The following is a 16,618-nucleotide window of genomic DNA, read 5'->3' as shown; positions in this document are numbered from 1 at the left end:
TGCTTCATTTTTGCCAACTGAACCAGAAAGCATAGAGAACATCTCATCCTCTAGTTTTTGTTTTTGTTTTTTAAAGATTTTATTTATTTATTTGAGAGAGAGAGAATGAGAGACAGAGAGCATGAGAAGGAGGAAGGTCAGAGGGAGAAGCAGACTCCCTGCTGAGCAGGGAGCCTGATGCGGGACTCGATCCCAGGACTCCAGGATCATGACCTGAGCCGAAGGCAGTCGCTTAACCAACTGAGCCACCCAGGCGCCCTTTCCTCTAGTTTTTAAAAGGGTTTAGAGGTTTTTTAAATTTTATCTCTTGGACGTTGGCCGGATTGCAGTTAGCAGCCGGTTGGCAGTTGCAGATGCATTCACTGAGACCCATTCACTGAAGGGATGGAGGGCTGGAGTGAGGGAAACCTACAGCCATAAGCAGATCTTTGTGGGGGCTCGCTTGCAGGGTTAGGTTTGTTGAAAGCATGCGTCTGTGAACTAAGCAGAAACCTTTCCTAAAACCTGTGTTCTGTGTGAAGCATTCACTGCAGAGCAAGCCATAAGCACCCTTCATTGTGAGGAGTCCTAGGGAATAGGATCACTGAATATTTGATGGTTTTAAGGAATTATTGTTAATTTTTTTGATGTGGATATTCTAGAAATGTCTCTTAAAGATACATAGTGAATGTTTATGGATTAAAGATATGAGGTCCACAGGCACCTGGGTGGCTCAGTCGGTTGAGGGTCTAACTCTTGGTTTCAGCTCAGGTCATGATCTCAGGGTCATGAGATTGAGCCCCACATCAGGCTCCATGCTCAGCAGGGAGTCTGCTTGAGATTCTCTCTCTCCCTCTGCTCCTCCCCCCACCCTCTAAAATAAATCTTCAAAAAATAAATAAGGATGTGAGGTCTAGGATTTGTATCAAAATAATACAGGAGGAGGGGAGAGGTAGGAGTGAAGACGTAAAACAAGACTGGCCTGAGTTGTTGCGTCGAGGTGATAGGTACCCGGGACTTCAGGAGACAGGTCTCCGTGTCTGTATAGGTGTGGAATTCTCCATCATAAATAACTTCTAAAAGATTTAATTTATTTATTTGAGAGAGAGAGTGGGAGAGAGAGAGTGCACATGCACAGGAGCGAGGGCAGAGGGGGAGGGAGAAGCAGACTCCCTGCTGAGCAGGGAGCCCAGTGACCCTGGGATCATGACCTGAGCTGAAGCCAGATGCTTAACCCACTGAGCCACCCAGGCGCCCCAATAAAAAAACTTTTAAAATAGGAATACTTGAACTTCTGCTTCTGGGCTGATGGAGTAGAAATCCTTTTCCTAATTCTTCTGCTGAGTACAACTAAAATTCCTGAGCATTTTATACAAGATAAACATATGGAGAGACTGAAAGAGAATAAGACAATCCAGCTACAGATCTCAGGACCCAAGGGCCGACAGAGTAGTGAGTTCCCTGGGCTTTCTTTTTGCCTCCTATATATCAGACTGGGTGCAGGGAAGCCACCCACCTGAAACATCAAAGGGCACAAACAGTCGCCTGCTCTCTCTGGCCAAAAGAACAGGAAAGGGCAGCCTCACAGGACAGAACACCAGGAAACAATAACTGTTTTGCTGCAGCCAAGCATCCCAGGAAAGATAGTGGCCTCTTTGCCCTGACTTATACCAGTAAGAGCCAAGGGGGGAGCCTAGACTCGCAGCACAGTCTAGCAGTAAGGAGATGGCAGTAGATGATGTCAGCAGCAATGAGGTGCTCCCACCCCTTCCAGCCACAAGTGCAGGCCTAGTGGGGAGCTGGATCTCCCACCTCCACCTACTAGTAATGAGGAGCCCCCCTCATTCTGAGAATCAGTGGAGGTTGAATAGGGAACCTGGATGTCTTCCCCATTGGCAGTAACAAGACGTGCACTCCCCCTTCCCCTGCTGCATCAGCATTATACAAAGGCATCTAAGAAAGAACATTTAAATAAAACCTGGGTTTTATAACATAACATAATACCCAGGTTTCAATAAAAAAAAAAATCACTCATCATACCAAGAACCAGGAAGATCTCAGACTGAAAAAAGGCAGTCAGTTGATGCCAACACCAGATGATAGAGATGTTAGAATTATTTGAAAAGATTCAGGGCGGCTGTTATAAAAAGGCTTCAACAAGCACTTACAAATCTACTTCAAACAAGTGAAAAAATGGAAAAGCTCAGCAAGGGCATAGAATGTTTCAGCAAAGAAATAGAAGATATAAAGAAGCACCAAATGGAATTTTTAGAACTGAAAAATGCACTAACTCAAATAAAAACTCAGGGGATAAGCTCCACAGCAAATGGAAGGACAGAGAAAAGAATCCGTGAGCTGGAAAGTAGAATAAAAATTGCCCAATCTGAATGGCAGAGCAAGTAGACTGAAAAAACAAACAAACAGAGTCTCAGGGACCTATGGGACAATAATAAAACATCTAACATTTATGTCACAGGGGACTCAGAGGAGAGTAAAAAGAGGGCAGGGCGAAAACGCTCAAAGAAATAATGGCTGAAATCTTCCAAATTTGGCAAAAGACCTAACCTACAGATTCAAGAAGTTGAGCTAAACCCAAACAGGATAAACCCCCTACCTACCCACCACCACCAATAGATAAATAAATAATCCCCACCAAGCCACATCTTAGACAAACTTCAAGAAACTAGACAATAAAAGCTTGAAAGCATCAAGAGAGAAATGATACCTTATCTATCAGGAAGAAATAGAATAGACAGATTTCTCTTCAAAAACCGTGGAGGCACACATGGCACAATATTTTTCAAGTGCCGAAAGGAAAGAATTGTCAACTCAGATTCTTGTATCCAGGGATAATACCCTTTGGGAATGAAGAAGAAATCAAGACATTCTTGGAGGAAAGAAAACTGAAAGAATTTGTCACCAGCACATCTGCCCTAAAAGGATGACTAAAGGAAATTCTCTGGATAGAAGAAGAATGAGGAAAGAAGGAATCTTTCAATTATAGGAAGAAAGAACATGGTATAAAAAAAAATATGTGTTTAACAACCATAGATGTTTCACAAAAAACACAAATTACCAAAACTCAACCAAGATGAAATAGATAAACCTGAGTGGCCCTGTAACCATTAAAGAAATCAAATTTATAATTTAAAAGCCCTTGGAAAAGAAATCTCCAGGCCCAGGTGGTTTTACTGCAGAATTTTAGCAAACATCTAGAGAAGAATTAACACCAATTCTACACAATCTCTTCCAGAAAACACGAGGAGGGAACACTTTCTGATTCATTTTATGAAGCTGCCTCTAATAACAAAGTCAGACAAAGGTGATACCAAAAAAGGAAGCTACAAATCAATATCCCTCGTGAATATAGAATAAAAGCATAGGGGCTCAGTCAGTAGAGCATGGGACTCTTGATCAAGGGGTTGTAAGTTGGAGCCCCACACTGGGTGTAGAGATTACTTAAAATTAAAAAAAAAAAGCATACAACAGAATAGTAGCAAATAGAATTTAGCAACATATGAAAATAATCATTCATCATGACCAAGCAGAGTTTATTCCAGGAATTCAAGGCTGGCACACTATTAGAAAAGCAGTGAAAACAAGCTAAAGAAGGAAAATCACATGATCACATCAATTGATATAGAAAAAGCATTTGACCAAATTCAGCAGGCATCCATGATAAGAACTCAGAAAAAGGGGACTAAAGAAGAACTTCTCCAATTCCATATAGAGTAGCTACCACAAAAAGTCAGCACCTAACATTATAATTAATGGTGAAAGACTGAATGTGCCCCCTAAGATTGGAAATAAGACAAGGATGTCCATGCTCACCACCATTTTATTCAACATCATGATGCAAGTTTTAGTGAGTATAGTCAGGCAAGAGAAGGAAATAAAAGACACATATGTTGGAAAGAAGAAATAAAGCTTCCCTATTTGTAGATGACTTGATTGTCTGTGTAGGGATCCCCAAAGAATCTACAACAAAAGAAGACAAAATACAAAAAAGCCCCAAAACTCTCTTTGAATAAGTGAATTCAGCAAGGTCTCAGGATATAAGATCAGCATACAAAAATCAATTTTACTTCTGTATGCTGGAATGTATATCATATAGGTTTCCCACAATGAACATGAGGACATCCAAATTAAAAATACCATACCATTTGCAGTCACTCACAAAATTGAGAAATAGGTATAAATGTAATAAAATGTGTAAGATTTTTATGCTGAAAACTACAAAAAACATTAATGAGAAGAATTAACACCAAAGAAAAGACCTACATAAATGGAGAGACATACTGTTTTTATGGATTGAAAAAGTCAAAGAGTAAAAATATCAGTTCTCCCCAAATTGTCATATAGGTTTAACATAGTTTCTATCAAAATTCCAGCAAGATTCTTCATAGATACAGAAAAGATGATTATTTAAAGCATATATGGCAAAGCAAGGAACTACAGTAGGGAAAGTGATTGTGAAAAAGAAGAAAAATGTGGGAGGAGTCAGTGTACCTGATTTCAGGACTCATCAAGGTATAGAAATCAAGACCATGTGATATTGGTGGAAGGATAGGCACATGGATCAATGGAACAGAATCCAGAACCCAGAAAGAGATTTACACCACTATGCAAACTGATTGTTGACAGAGGTGCAAAAGCAATTCAGTGGGGGGAAAGAGAGCCTTTCCACGCATGGTTCCAGAGCTACTGGGCATCCATAGGCAGAAAACAAACGAACAAACAACCTCAGCCCAAGTATCACACCTTATAGAAAAACTAATTCGAAGTGGACCATATATAACTATAAAACTTCCAGAAAATCAACAACAACATAGAATCTTTGGGATCTAGGACTAGGCCAAGAGTTCTTAGATTTGACACCAAAAGCATGATCCCTAAAACGAAAAATACGATAAGTTGGACTTCACCAAAATTCAGAATATAAAAAATTTCATGAAGCATGGTCTGTGTCTCGAAGTCTTGGCATGGCACACGAGGATTGGACTGCTTTCTCACAGTGAAGGCACACTCCTGGATCACCTTGCTCTCATGCAAGACAAGTGCCCTCAGTCTCCACCCCACAGGCCACCTGGACACCCCCTCAAACAGAACTCAAAATGCTGCTGAGACAACGGTTGGATTTAGAAAACTTGTTGAAAGCAATTTAAAACTCTTTGCAGTTAAGAGGACAAAAAGACAAGCTTAAGACTGGGAGAAAATATTTGAAAGCCACCTATCCAACGAAGAACCAGTATCTAGAATATATAAGGAATGCTCAAAACTCCATAGGGTAAAAAATCCAGTTAGCAGATGGGCAAAAGATGTGAACAGGCATTTCCCGGAAAAGGGTATACAGATGGCAAAGAAGCACATGAAAAGATGTTCAGTCTTATTGCCATAAGAGAAATGCAAATTAAAATCACTGCATAGCTATCAGAATGGCTAAAATAGAAAGTGGTGATAATACCAAATGCTGGCAAAGATGCAGAGAAAGCAGATCCAGATCATTCATCCATTGCTGGTGGGAATGCAGCTGCTTGAGAACACAGTTGGGCAGTTTCTTTAAAAGAACTAAACGTGCAACTACCATACAACCCAGCAGTTGGCACCCCTTGGCATTTATCCCAGAGGAATGAAATCTTACGTTCATACACAGCCCTGTACACTAATGTTTATAGCAGCTTTATCAGTAATAGACAATTGGGAACAATCCAAATGTCCTTCAGTGGGTGAATGGTTAAACACATGTTGGTACATTCGTATCAAGGAATACGCAATAAAAAAACTATTGATAGAGGCACCCACCTGGATGAATCTACAAAAGATCATGCTTAGTGGAAAAAGCCAACCCAAAAAGGTTGCATAATGTGATTCCATTTATGTAACATTCTAGAAATGATAAAATTATGGAGATAGAGAACAGATTAGGGGTTATTGGGGTAAGGAAAGGGTGGGGTGGGGAGGGAGTGTGTATGGCTATAAAAGGGCAACATGAGGGACCTCTGTGGGGATGGAAATGTTCTGTATCTTGACTGTGTCAAGCCCAGGATCATTGTGATACTGTACTAGGGTTTGTACGATGTAACCATTTGGGGAACTAGATAAAGGGTATTATTTCTTTCACCTGCATGTGAATATCTCATATTAATTTGCTCAGTCATCTCAAAATAAATAGTTTTAGAAATACTGATCAAATGCCATTTTTTAAGCATTTCAAGTAATGCAAAATGGTCTTTAATGAAAAATGAGCCGTTCTCCCACACCTCATTCCTCCTTCCTCAATGTTACCTCCCTTGGGGCAAACCCCACTGGTAGTTCCTGTATCATTTTTCACAGTTGTATAGACTTCTGACTGAATTGCTCTGAATATTTCAGAATCAGTTATCGCTTAAATAACAAGGACAGGGGTACCGGGATGGCTCAGTCGGTTGAGCATCTGACTCTTGATCTCAGCTCAGGTCTCGGTCTCAGGGTCGTGAGTTCAAGACCTGCATTGGGCTCCATACTGGGCATGGAGCTTACTTAAAAAAATAAAATAAAAATAAAATAAAATAACAAGGGCAAATTTAGGGCTTTCAACCTGTTTGATAATCCTTGTCACAGGTGTCCCTGTCTCCCACATGGCAGCTGCAGGGCTGGGTCCCATTTCTTAGTTCCCTGAAGGAAACATGGTGGGTGATGGTCTGTCTCTATGTCAAGTCCTTGCCCAGCTTGTAATGTGCTTGTGTAAACCTGACAGGAATTGAGCCTACAGGAAACATGGTGAAGCAGCCGGCCAAGTTCACTGTGGACACCATAAGTGCTGGGCAAGGAGAGGTGATGGTGTTTGTTGAGGATCCCGAAGGGAACAAAGAGGAGGTAGGTTGGAAGGTGCTGCCATTCCATGGAGCTTTTGGGGCTTGTGACAGGTCCAGGGACTGTGCTTTCCATTTTCCTCATTTTAAAGCTCAGAACAAAAATTGTTTTTTATCAAAAGAATCCTGAGGCTTAGAGCAGTCAAAGTAATTGCCCAAGGGCTGGGCCTTGAAAGGTAATAGAAATTGATACCCAAGGACACAATGTTTTTTGTTGTTGTTTTTTACAATGTTTAATAAAATAAAGGATACTTTGGATTTAGCAAAGGCCTTGTGAATTGAGGTTTTAGATGCTGATGGCCAAAAGAATGATAACAAAATTGATGCTTTACTCTCTTCCCAGGCTGACTATCTTTGGTTCCTCCCTCAGGGCCTTTGCACATGCCGGTCCTTCTCCTTACCTTCTTAAGACTCGATTTTATTCCTAATGCTTAGCACCATCTGAAATTCTAAGTTTACTGGCATATGGTCTGTTTCTCCCACTGGGGCAGTGATTATGCCTGATTTGTTTTATATTTGGTACCTGACACTGGGCCTGGCATTCCATAAGCTCTTAATAATTACTGAGCCACTAAAGGTTGAAGTGACTTGCTTTATGGTCCCTCTCATCTACCAAGTTCCAGCCCTGGGACAGTAGGGAGTTGTGACTTGGTTATACATTCTTGCCACGTGACTTTGTTTCTGTGACTTTTGGCTGCTGCTTTCCCGGGGCATCCTTCAGCAGTGGTGGGGCAGGAAATAGCCAGGACAGGTGCCCGACCTGGCAGCTCACTTCAGGGCCTTGGCTGGCATGGCGTACTTTTACTCACACCCAGCACCTTCTCTGACTATTGCTCATTTTCTGTCCTAGGCACAAGTGACCCCCGACAGCGACAAGAACAAGACATACTCTGTGGAGTATCTGCCCAAGGTCACCGGGTTGCACAAAGTAAGATGAGGTTTCATGGCTATTGCTTGGACTGCTCTTCTGGGCTTGCATCAGTATGTGTGTAAGAGGGTATCTTAGGAAGGTTGAATTCTACTCAGTTCTTTGCAATGTAAGATTGTTTTTAACTCCATCTGGGTAACAAATGGTTGTAGCTACATGCCTGGAGTATAGATGCTATGGGTTCTTTGTCTTCAGTGCTTCCTTAAATATTCCCCTTTCGGGTGCTCTGGAGGGTCTATCTGTATTGAAGCCTGAGTGTGGAGAGGGCCAGTTGAATATAGTCCAGTGGCCCAGTCATGTACCTGGAGAAATGGTGGGGGTCTAGCCCGCAGGCCTTTTGTCTCAGCAACATTTTGAGTTCTGTTTGAGTGGGTGTCTAATTGGCCTATAGGACAGGGACCCAGAGAGTCTTACAAGAGAGTAGGGTGATCCAGGAGTGTGTCTTTCCTTAAAAGAAAGCCTTCAACAGCACACACAGGTCAATCCCTGTGTACCATGCCAAAATTTTGAGACATAGACCATACTTACTACCTTGGCCTTTAGTGAATTCACGTGGCATCATGGCTATCGATTTTTCTTATACCCTTAGGACATCAGGAATTTGGGGGGAAAAAATCCTGAAGGGAGCATTTATGATGTAATTAATTTATTCAATTCATATGAAATCAACTTCATACCCCTTAAAATTTAAAAGATGAGAACTGACTCAAATCTTAGATGAAAATCTATACTGTATCTCACATGAGTGATCTTGGTCCCTTGAAAAACATTTTGACTCTAGGTTTGAAATCCTGGAACTGTGCCTTATATTCTGGGGGGACCATGGCCCCTTCTGCAGATGCCTTAAAGGGTCCAATGTCTACAGACTGAAGTAGAAGTATTGGTTCGCCTCCTATTAAAGAGGCCACCCTTATCCAATGTAAACATTTTTAGTTCGCTAAAGGCATGTTGTCTGAGGCCCAGTCATGTGGTAGATGGAGCCAGGTAAGAATCCCACTCAGGCCACTTAACCGGGGCTCCTGGTTCCAGCTACCCTTGTATGGATAGTTAGGAGGATGGAAGAGGAGATTGCCAATGCATGTGGCTTGACATGGGCGCTCCCTGGGCAGGGAGCAGTGATTATATCCCATCTGTCTGTCACTCGTAGGTTACAGTCCTCTTTGCAGGACAGCACATCTCCAAGAGCCCTTTTGAAGTGAATGTCGACAAAGCACAGGGAGATGCCGGTAAAGTTACTGCAAAAGGCCCAGGCTTGGAAGCTGCCGGAAACATCGCCAATAAGCCCACCTACTTCGACATCTACACAGCAGGTATTGTGGATCAGGCTTTCTTCCAGAGCCTGAGATAATCCTCGGGCACCCCAAGGCTTGGGATGCCTGACCTTTTGTCTTTTAAATCAAACCACCGCCAACAAAAGTACCCTTTTTCAAGTGTGTTAGTTATTTACAGATTTTTCCAAACCAGCTTTTTTTTTTTTTTTTAAAGATTTTTTTTATGTATTTGACAGAGTACAAGCAGGCAGAGGGAGAGGGAGAAGCAGGCCCCCCGCTGAGCAGAGAGTCTGCCGTGGGGCTCGATCCCAGGACCCTGGGATCATGACCTGAGCCGAATGCAGACGCTTAACCAACTGAGCCACCCAGGCACCCTCCAAACCAGCTTTTCTTTAAGATCTTACACTCAAGCTTGACTTTGATTATTAATAATCAGTCAATTTCTGTACATATTTCTGCCTTGGCTAAATAACTGTTCCAAAGAAACTAAGTTTTAAGAATCATCTACTAGGGGTGCCTGGGTGGCTCAGTCAGTTAAGCGTCTGCCTTCAGCACAGGTCATGATACTAGGGTCCTGGGATCGAGCCCCATGTCAGGCTCCCTGCTCAGTGGGGGGCCTGCTTCTCCCTCTTCCTCAGCCCCCCCCCCACTCATGCTCTCTCTCGCTCTCTAATAAATAAATAAAATTTTTTAAAAAAGAAGCTTTACTAGACCAAATTCTATGCCAGGTCCGGGGGTGCGGGGAGGAATGATAAGACACAGTTAAAAAAAATTTTTTTTTCTTTTTAATGATACAGTTCATGAAATGTCATCTTTCTTTTCAATGTAGAAAATTTTAAAAATAGAGAATGGGGGGAAAAAAGGAAAGTTTATGACCCTCCTAGCCCAACCAGAAAACAGTTGTTAGCATCTCGGTGTGGACTTTCCAAGCGCCTGTCTCCTTCCATCTGCACTTCGCGCCTGCGCTCATCCGCAGCGAGTGTTCTGAGAAGATAACCTGGGCTCCTGGAGTGCTTGCTCTCTTCCAGGTGCTGGTGTGGGTGACATTGGTGTTGAGGTGGAGGATCCCCAGGGGAAGAACACTGTGGAATTGCTGGTGGAAGATAAAGGAAACCAGGTGTATCGATGTGTGTACAAACCACTGCAGCCCGGCCCCCATGTGGTCAAGGTCTCCTTTGCGGGGGACACCATTCCCAAGAGTCCCTTCGTCGTGCAGGTTGGGGAAGGTGAGTGCTGGGGTGGCCAGCTATACCTGCTTCTGGCCTTTAGGGTGACCGTGCGCACAGCTGGGCTCCGAGGCCAGGAGAAGAGTGGGGGCCACGCTGGACTCATGCCTGTCCCCTTCCTGCCAGGGACCCTTCGGTGGGAAGCGGCTTGCTGTGTCCTCAAGATACTCATATTAACATCTTCCTGTGAGCCGAGCAATGACCTGAGTGCTTCACTTGTATTAACTCAGTGAATCCTTCCCAAAACACTCACACAGGAGAGTTGTCCTCACTGAGAGATGCAGGACTGAGGCCGTGTGGGCCATTGGTGCCCGTGGCTGAGGTTAGCAGGTGTGGCACTGCCCCATGGCCCCCACTGCTTTACTGGTCACCACACACTCGGCACCACTGCATCTGCTCATCACACCAGCCGGTGTGTTCCAGGCGCTGGTGTTATCTCCAGCTTGCAGGTGGAGACACCGAGACTTAGGTGACGTTAAGGCATCAGTGAGCACAGACTAGGCATCCGTAGAAGGAGAACCCAGGTCTCTGTCAATCCCTTAACCCTGCTGCTAAACCCCTTCTGCAGCCAGAGCATGCATTTTTCTCTAATGTTAGACTCCTTTTCCTTCGGACTTGGTGGTTCTTTTTGTTTTGTTTTGTTTTCCAACTCTGCTGCCTTTTCTAACCAATACTTGCCTTTCCCTGTTCTGTCCTCTGCCTCTGCGTCTGTAGAGCTGGCTTCCTCTTCTGAATCCTGCCTCTGGGTCAGCCTGGACCCCGAAGCTGTTGGCTTCCTAACTGAGAGCACTGGGCCAGAGGCACCTCGCTGGGTAAGGGCTGGTTGAGTGGGACTTCCGTGCCCGTTCTCTGTGCTTCCCGCACACGTCAGCTGGGCCCGTGCTGTTGGTGACCTCAGGACATGACAGTATGGACGTCAGCATCACTTGTCCAGCCAGACCCCAAACCTACTCTCTAATTGCATTGAAACCTGTCTAAAACAACTCAAAATGGTGGAGGAGCTGGTGGTTTCCTTTAGTTCCATTTAGTGTTTATATGAACTGAGCAGTTACCCTTTTGATGTTGAGACTATTACCCGTGTTCAGAATTTCCATGAGTGTTGGGGTTGTTTTTTTTTTTTTAAGGCACATTAAAACCCTCCGCGGGAAGTCCTGTCATCCTGTTGTGACTTATTTCTGGTATGACCAACTTTTCTCCTTTTGACAAAAAAAAAATAAAACCAACATATTCATAAACAAAACTCTCTTTGACATAAGGCAAGAAAGCATTTTTAACAGCTTTCCTGTTCTAATACTGTTCTCTGACTTCCTCTCACTCATGGACAATGCTTATCTCTCGTGTGTCTATCCATCACTTGTACTGTTTAGAGTTTAATTGATAGGGTTTTTCTTTTGATGTACTTCCACTACTTAACTGATTTTATATTAAAAAGAATCTTCATCCCCCTTTCACAATGGAAAACCAATGTCACTTGCCATAAAATGTGGCCATAAACTTATGTTCATCCACGAACCACCTAAAATCCTCTCTAACTCCTAGAGTGTGGGTATGTCTCTTCCAGAAGCAGTTGTCTGCCAAATAGCCAGCTGAGGACATTGCAGGGAGGAGGGACCAGAGGAGGCATTATCTTCTTTCTGTGGAGTAAAGAGTTTCGTCCTCTGGAGTCGGTGATCCCACTCCTGGCATAGAGAAAACTCAAATGTGCGGTGTTAGATTTGGAAAGGAAAAGCTACTTAGTAAACAACATGCATGACATTTTGCCCACTGCTCTCTCACTTCTATACTCAAAAAGGTCCCCTGTGTTGGCAAAGAATTCCTAGGGTACGAGGATGTGTTATATCAACCTTCTGATGACCCCCATGGAACGGTAGTTTTGTGGACCTCTCATGTAAGAAATTACTAGAAGCTACTTTGGTCCTTAATTTTTAGACTTCTGACTTTAGGTTTTTAAACTAGATCCAGAAATCAAATGGAGAGTGGTGTTTATTGCTAATTGTTGCATTTATAGCCACCCACATTCCGATTACCTGCTGACAGCACTAAAATGTTTGTCTGCTTTGGCCAATTTGGGGTTGAACTGGTTTCTTTTTTGAGCTATCCCCTGGCTCTTCATGCGGAAGACAATCACATTTCGACTTTTAGAAATGGCCGATCCAAAGTTTGGAACATGGTCAGATGTTTTCAAGTGCTACATTTTCCAAGTAGACTTGAAGAAGTTCAGTCTTTCCAATTACTGGGCCCTTGAGTGTGGCAATGAGATTTAACTCTCCTTCACCACCAAGAGGATAAACGCCAGGATTCAGCAGGTTCCAGGAGCACAGCGAATGCAGGCTCTGCTTCCCCTTCTTTCTTTGCCAAAGTAACCCCCCACTTCCTCCCCCACCCCGGTCCCTCTGCGGTGTGGCCGGACAAAGTTATGTTGTGCTAGCCTGGTGTGCTCCCTGAGCAGGACCCCTAGCCTCGGGCAGCTGCTGCAGGCTCTGTGCAGAACAAACATTTTCTTGGCGGGTGGCTCCAAGTTACCTTGGCTTGCTCAACTCTAACGAATGAAAGGTTGAATTGATGTCAAAACTGTGTTTGCAGCCTGTAGTCCAAACGCCTGCCGGGCCAGTGGCCGGGGCCTGCAGCCCAAAGGCATCCGCATCCGGGAGACTGCAGACTTCAAGGTTGATACCAAAGCTGCTGGAAGCGGGGAACTTGGTGTCACTGTGAAGGGTCCTAGTAAGTGCTCCTTTGTTTCTCCATCTCAGGTGTGACTTGGGCCGGCTTTGCAGCCATGGCGTATGGATTTCATCCCCCAGCCCGTTTTGATCGATCCCAGGAGAGCGGTATCAAAGAGTTGAGGCTATCTGGGCTCCATGGGGAAGGAGGCAGTGATTAGTTATGTCTGCCCTGGGTGCAGTGGGACCAGTGGTAGCCTGACAGCCTCCCATATTAAGGCTTCTGGGAATAGAAAAAGCAGTGATGTAATGGAGTTTGGAAAGTGCTGTCCTTGGAAGGACAACCTGAAGTGGCTTACTTTTTATTTGAGGAGACATGGGCTCGAGAAGAAGGGTCTTGCCCAAGGTCACACAGCTCGTAAGCATCTGAGCTGGAATTCAAGCACCGTCTCCAAAGCCAGTAATTTTCCCACTACAGGTTACATTTTATAGACTATGAAATTATGCCAAGTACCTAATTACTATGATCAGTGCTTATAGAAGGAAAATAAAATTCCCTGAGATTAAGTTTTCTTTGTAGATAAATGCTGTGTGCGGAGGGGTGGGTTGCACTCTGCAACTCCTTCTTCTTCCCCGTTCGGGAAGGGAGACCGCAGACGCGAGGATGAGTGCTCTGTCCGTGTTTGCCCCTGCATTTCGGGCTGCAGACGTAGCAGCCCTCCGCGGGTTCATGCCTTGTGGGAACGTGCGCAGCCTCTGTGTTGCTCCCACTCTCTGTATCCCCAGCAGGCTGGGGCGGGAGTGCTCTGAGCTCCAGAAAGTTAATATTTGATCTCAGAGCACCAGGCTGTGGGGAAGGCTGTGTTCGAAGGGTGGCCAAGGTTCTACACTGCCCGGACCTGGAGCCAAAAGCTGCTCTGGGGCTGCCCTCCCCTCTGGCTTGTTACAGGAGCCAAGGAGGCGTTTTTTTCTGACCTTGGATTCTCGCTTGACTAAGTGGCTTTCCCAGCCAAACCTCAGGGCTCAACATAAAACAAGTTCCTACCTGATGGCTCAGTTTGGAGTTTGTGGTACAGCATCTAAAACCTGTCCTCTTGTAGGTAGCATGTAGGAGCCTTCTCACTTGTGCTGTCCAGCTTTAAAAAAAGATGTGCCAGGACAGTAAGCTGAAACCCATGCCAAATACTCATATAAGGACTCAGTTCCTCCTCAGTTTTGTGAGAGGCTCAGACACCTAGCGATGATCGTTAAGAAAAATTAAGATAGGACTAGGTTTGTCTTTACACAGACCCAGGAGGTCGAGGACCTGTTGGCCCCCGCCTCTAGATAAGGCTCTCAGAGAGCCTTCGAAAACCGGTTAGCTGGGAAATCTTCCTTTTCCCCCACACTTTGAAGCAGAGATGGGCCTATTTTTAGGCTTGGATTAATCTCCCAGGTTTTGAGGGTGTCCCATTCTGAGGCAGCCCACTTGGCTTCCCTGTGCAGCTTATGTCTTGTGGATATTGCTGCCTTTCTGTCCTTGTCTTTTGGATTCTTGTTGGGAGCCTGGAATTGCTTTGGAAGGATGGTGTGCTTTCTTTCCACAGAGGGTCTGGAGGAACTGGTGAAACAGAAAGGCTTTCTGGATGGAGTCTACGCATTCGAGTATTACCCCAGCACCCTGGGGAAATACAGCATCGCCATCACATGGGGGGGACACCACATTCCAAAGAGGTGAGTCTCCAGCTGGAGTTGCGTCTTCTCTGGAGGCGTGCTCACCCCAGAGCAGGCTCACGGCGGTTACTTCCCCGGCTGCAGGAGGGAAGGAGATCTGCTTTGTTGAAAGCTTTTTTTGTTTTTGTTTTTTTTTTTTTTCCAGAACAGCACACAGACATTTGGCCTGTTCTCAAAAACAGCAGAAAGTCACTGTGGTTTCGGTTGCCTTGCTTTAAATCAAATGCTGGCGGTTTGGGTCTGGGGGGAGGCAGGGAAGCCAGAAGGAGCAGTAATAGAGAGCAAATGGGCTGTGTGTCTCTACACCCTTATATAAACTAAGATTCTCTTTCTTTCAATGTGTGCCTCTGTTCAGGAATGCCATGGGGATAAAATCTGCCATGGTTTACATTAAAATTCTCTACGTGAGTGCAGTCAGGAGCCAAGGGACGCAGTCTACAGCTTTGCCTTGTGGGCATCACGGTTACACTCCCCTCTTCACCCTCCCCAGCTCTCCTGGGGGCAACTTTAAACTCTGAATAAATTCCATTTACCTTGAGAAATATCTGGGTATGATAGGGTTCTGAGAATCTAAGCAAACTTTTTTTTTTAAGATTTTTTTTTTAAAGTTGGGGTGCCTGGGTGGCTCAGTCCATTAAGCATCTGCCTTCGGCTCAGGTTGTGATCCCAGGGTTCTGGGATTGAGTTCCACATCAGGCTCCCTGCTCCAGGGGGAGCCTGCTTCTTCCTCTGCCTCTGCCTTTCTCTCTCTTTTTCTCTGTTTCTCATGAATAAATGAATAAAATCTTTTTTAAAAAATACAAAATAGGGCGCCTGGGTGGCTCAGTAGTTCGGCGTCTGCCTTCGGCTCAGGTCATGATCACAGGGTCCTGGGATCGAGCCCCATGTCAGGCTCCCTGCTCAGCAGGAGGCCTGTTTCTCCCTCTCCAACTCCCCCTGCTTGTGTTCCCTCTCTTGCTGTCTTTCTCTCTGTCAAATAAATGAAGAAATCTTCAAATAAATAAATAAATAAATAAAAGTGTATTTATTTAAACAATTTCTACACCCAACATGGGGCTCAAACTCAAAACCCCAAGATCAAGAGCTACATGTTCTACCAACTGAGCCAGCCAGGCACCCCCTTTGCTTTTTTTTTTTTTTTTTTTTTACAGCTTATTCGTTAAAAAAAAAAAAACAGACTCATTTGTTCATGTGTGAGATAAAGCCTTTTCAGCTTAGTTTTCTTCTTATATATGTATATATTTTTAAGATTTTATTTATTTATTTTAGAGAGTGAGACAGCACAAGTAGGAGGGGCAAAAGGGAGAAAATCTCAAGCAGACTCTCCACTGAGCGTGGAGCCCGATGTGGGGCTCAATCCCAGGACCCTGAGATCATGACCTGAGCTGAAACCAAGAGTTGGACACCCATCCGACTATGCCACCCAGGTGCCCCTTGTTCATATAATATAGCAGGATACAGGAAAGTAGGCACTCTCTTACCTTCCAGAGTTCATGGTCTGGTGAGCCCTACACTCAAAAGGTGAATGGTCAGAAGGATAGTGTGAGGCAGGGTGTCTTGAGTGCCCACCTAGTGGCCACACGAGTGCCCCGAGGCAGCCCCAGTACATTATATTGTTGACATAACAATGGCTGTGGGGGCACCTGTGTGGAGGAAGGGCTTGGCTGGACCTTGGGACTCCAGGTAAAAGGAGTGGAAAAAATACCTGCAAACAGCTTATGGCTGTATTTAGTCCCTTCTTTGCTCTTCTTTAATGCTTTTTGTTCCTTTTCTCTTAGCCCCTTTGAGGTTCAAGTTGGCCCTGAAGCAGGCATGCAGAAAGTTCGTGCATGGGGCCCTGGCCTCCACAGCGGGATTGTCGGGCGGTCGGCGGACTTCGTGGTAGAGTCCATTGGCTCTGAAGTGGGGTCTCTGGGTAGGTGGAAGCGGCTGGCCAACAGCTTCTGGGGGGCTGAGATGACATGAGGCTTGGTCCCAGTGTCAGACTGAG

The 16,618-nt window shown here is 44.7% G+C and overlaps 1 protein-coding gene across 4 annotated transcripts in view; it reads left to right on the top strand.

Moving 5' to 3' along the window:
* Positions 1–16,618, top strand: part of FLNB (filamin B) — a 142,890-nt gene that overhangs the window by 64,573 nt on the left and 61,699 nt on the right. For all 4 annotated transcript variants that reach the window (XM_044921341.1, XM_044921340.1, XM_044921339.1 and 1 more), the window contains exons 5-11: positions 6,716–6,834; positions 7,681–7,758; positions 8,906–9,068; positions 10,058–10,255; positions 12,839–12,976; positions 14,502–14,628; positions 16,407–16,543. In XM_044921341.1, coding sequence (XP_044777276.1) covers positions 6,716–6,834; positions 7,681–7,758; positions 8,906–9,068; positions 10,058–10,255; positions 12,839–12,976; positions 14,502–14,628; positions 16,407–16,543 — 960 coding nt within the window. The remainder of the gene's footprint in view (positions 1–6,715; positions 6,835–7,680; positions 7,759–8,905; positions 9,069–10,057; positions 10,256–12,838; positions 12,977–14,501; positions 14,629–16,406; positions 16,544–16,618) is intronic.

Source organism: Neomonachus schauinslandi, chromosome 1 (assembly GCF_002201575.2).
Source record: "Neomonachus schauinslandi chromosome 1, ASM220157v2, whole genome shotgun sequence".
Taxonomy (NCBI): Eukaryota; Metazoa; Chordata; class Mammalia; order Carnivora; family Phocidae; genus Neomonachus; species Neomonachus schauinslandi.
This window is presented reverse-complemented; position numbering and strand designations above follow the sequence as displayed.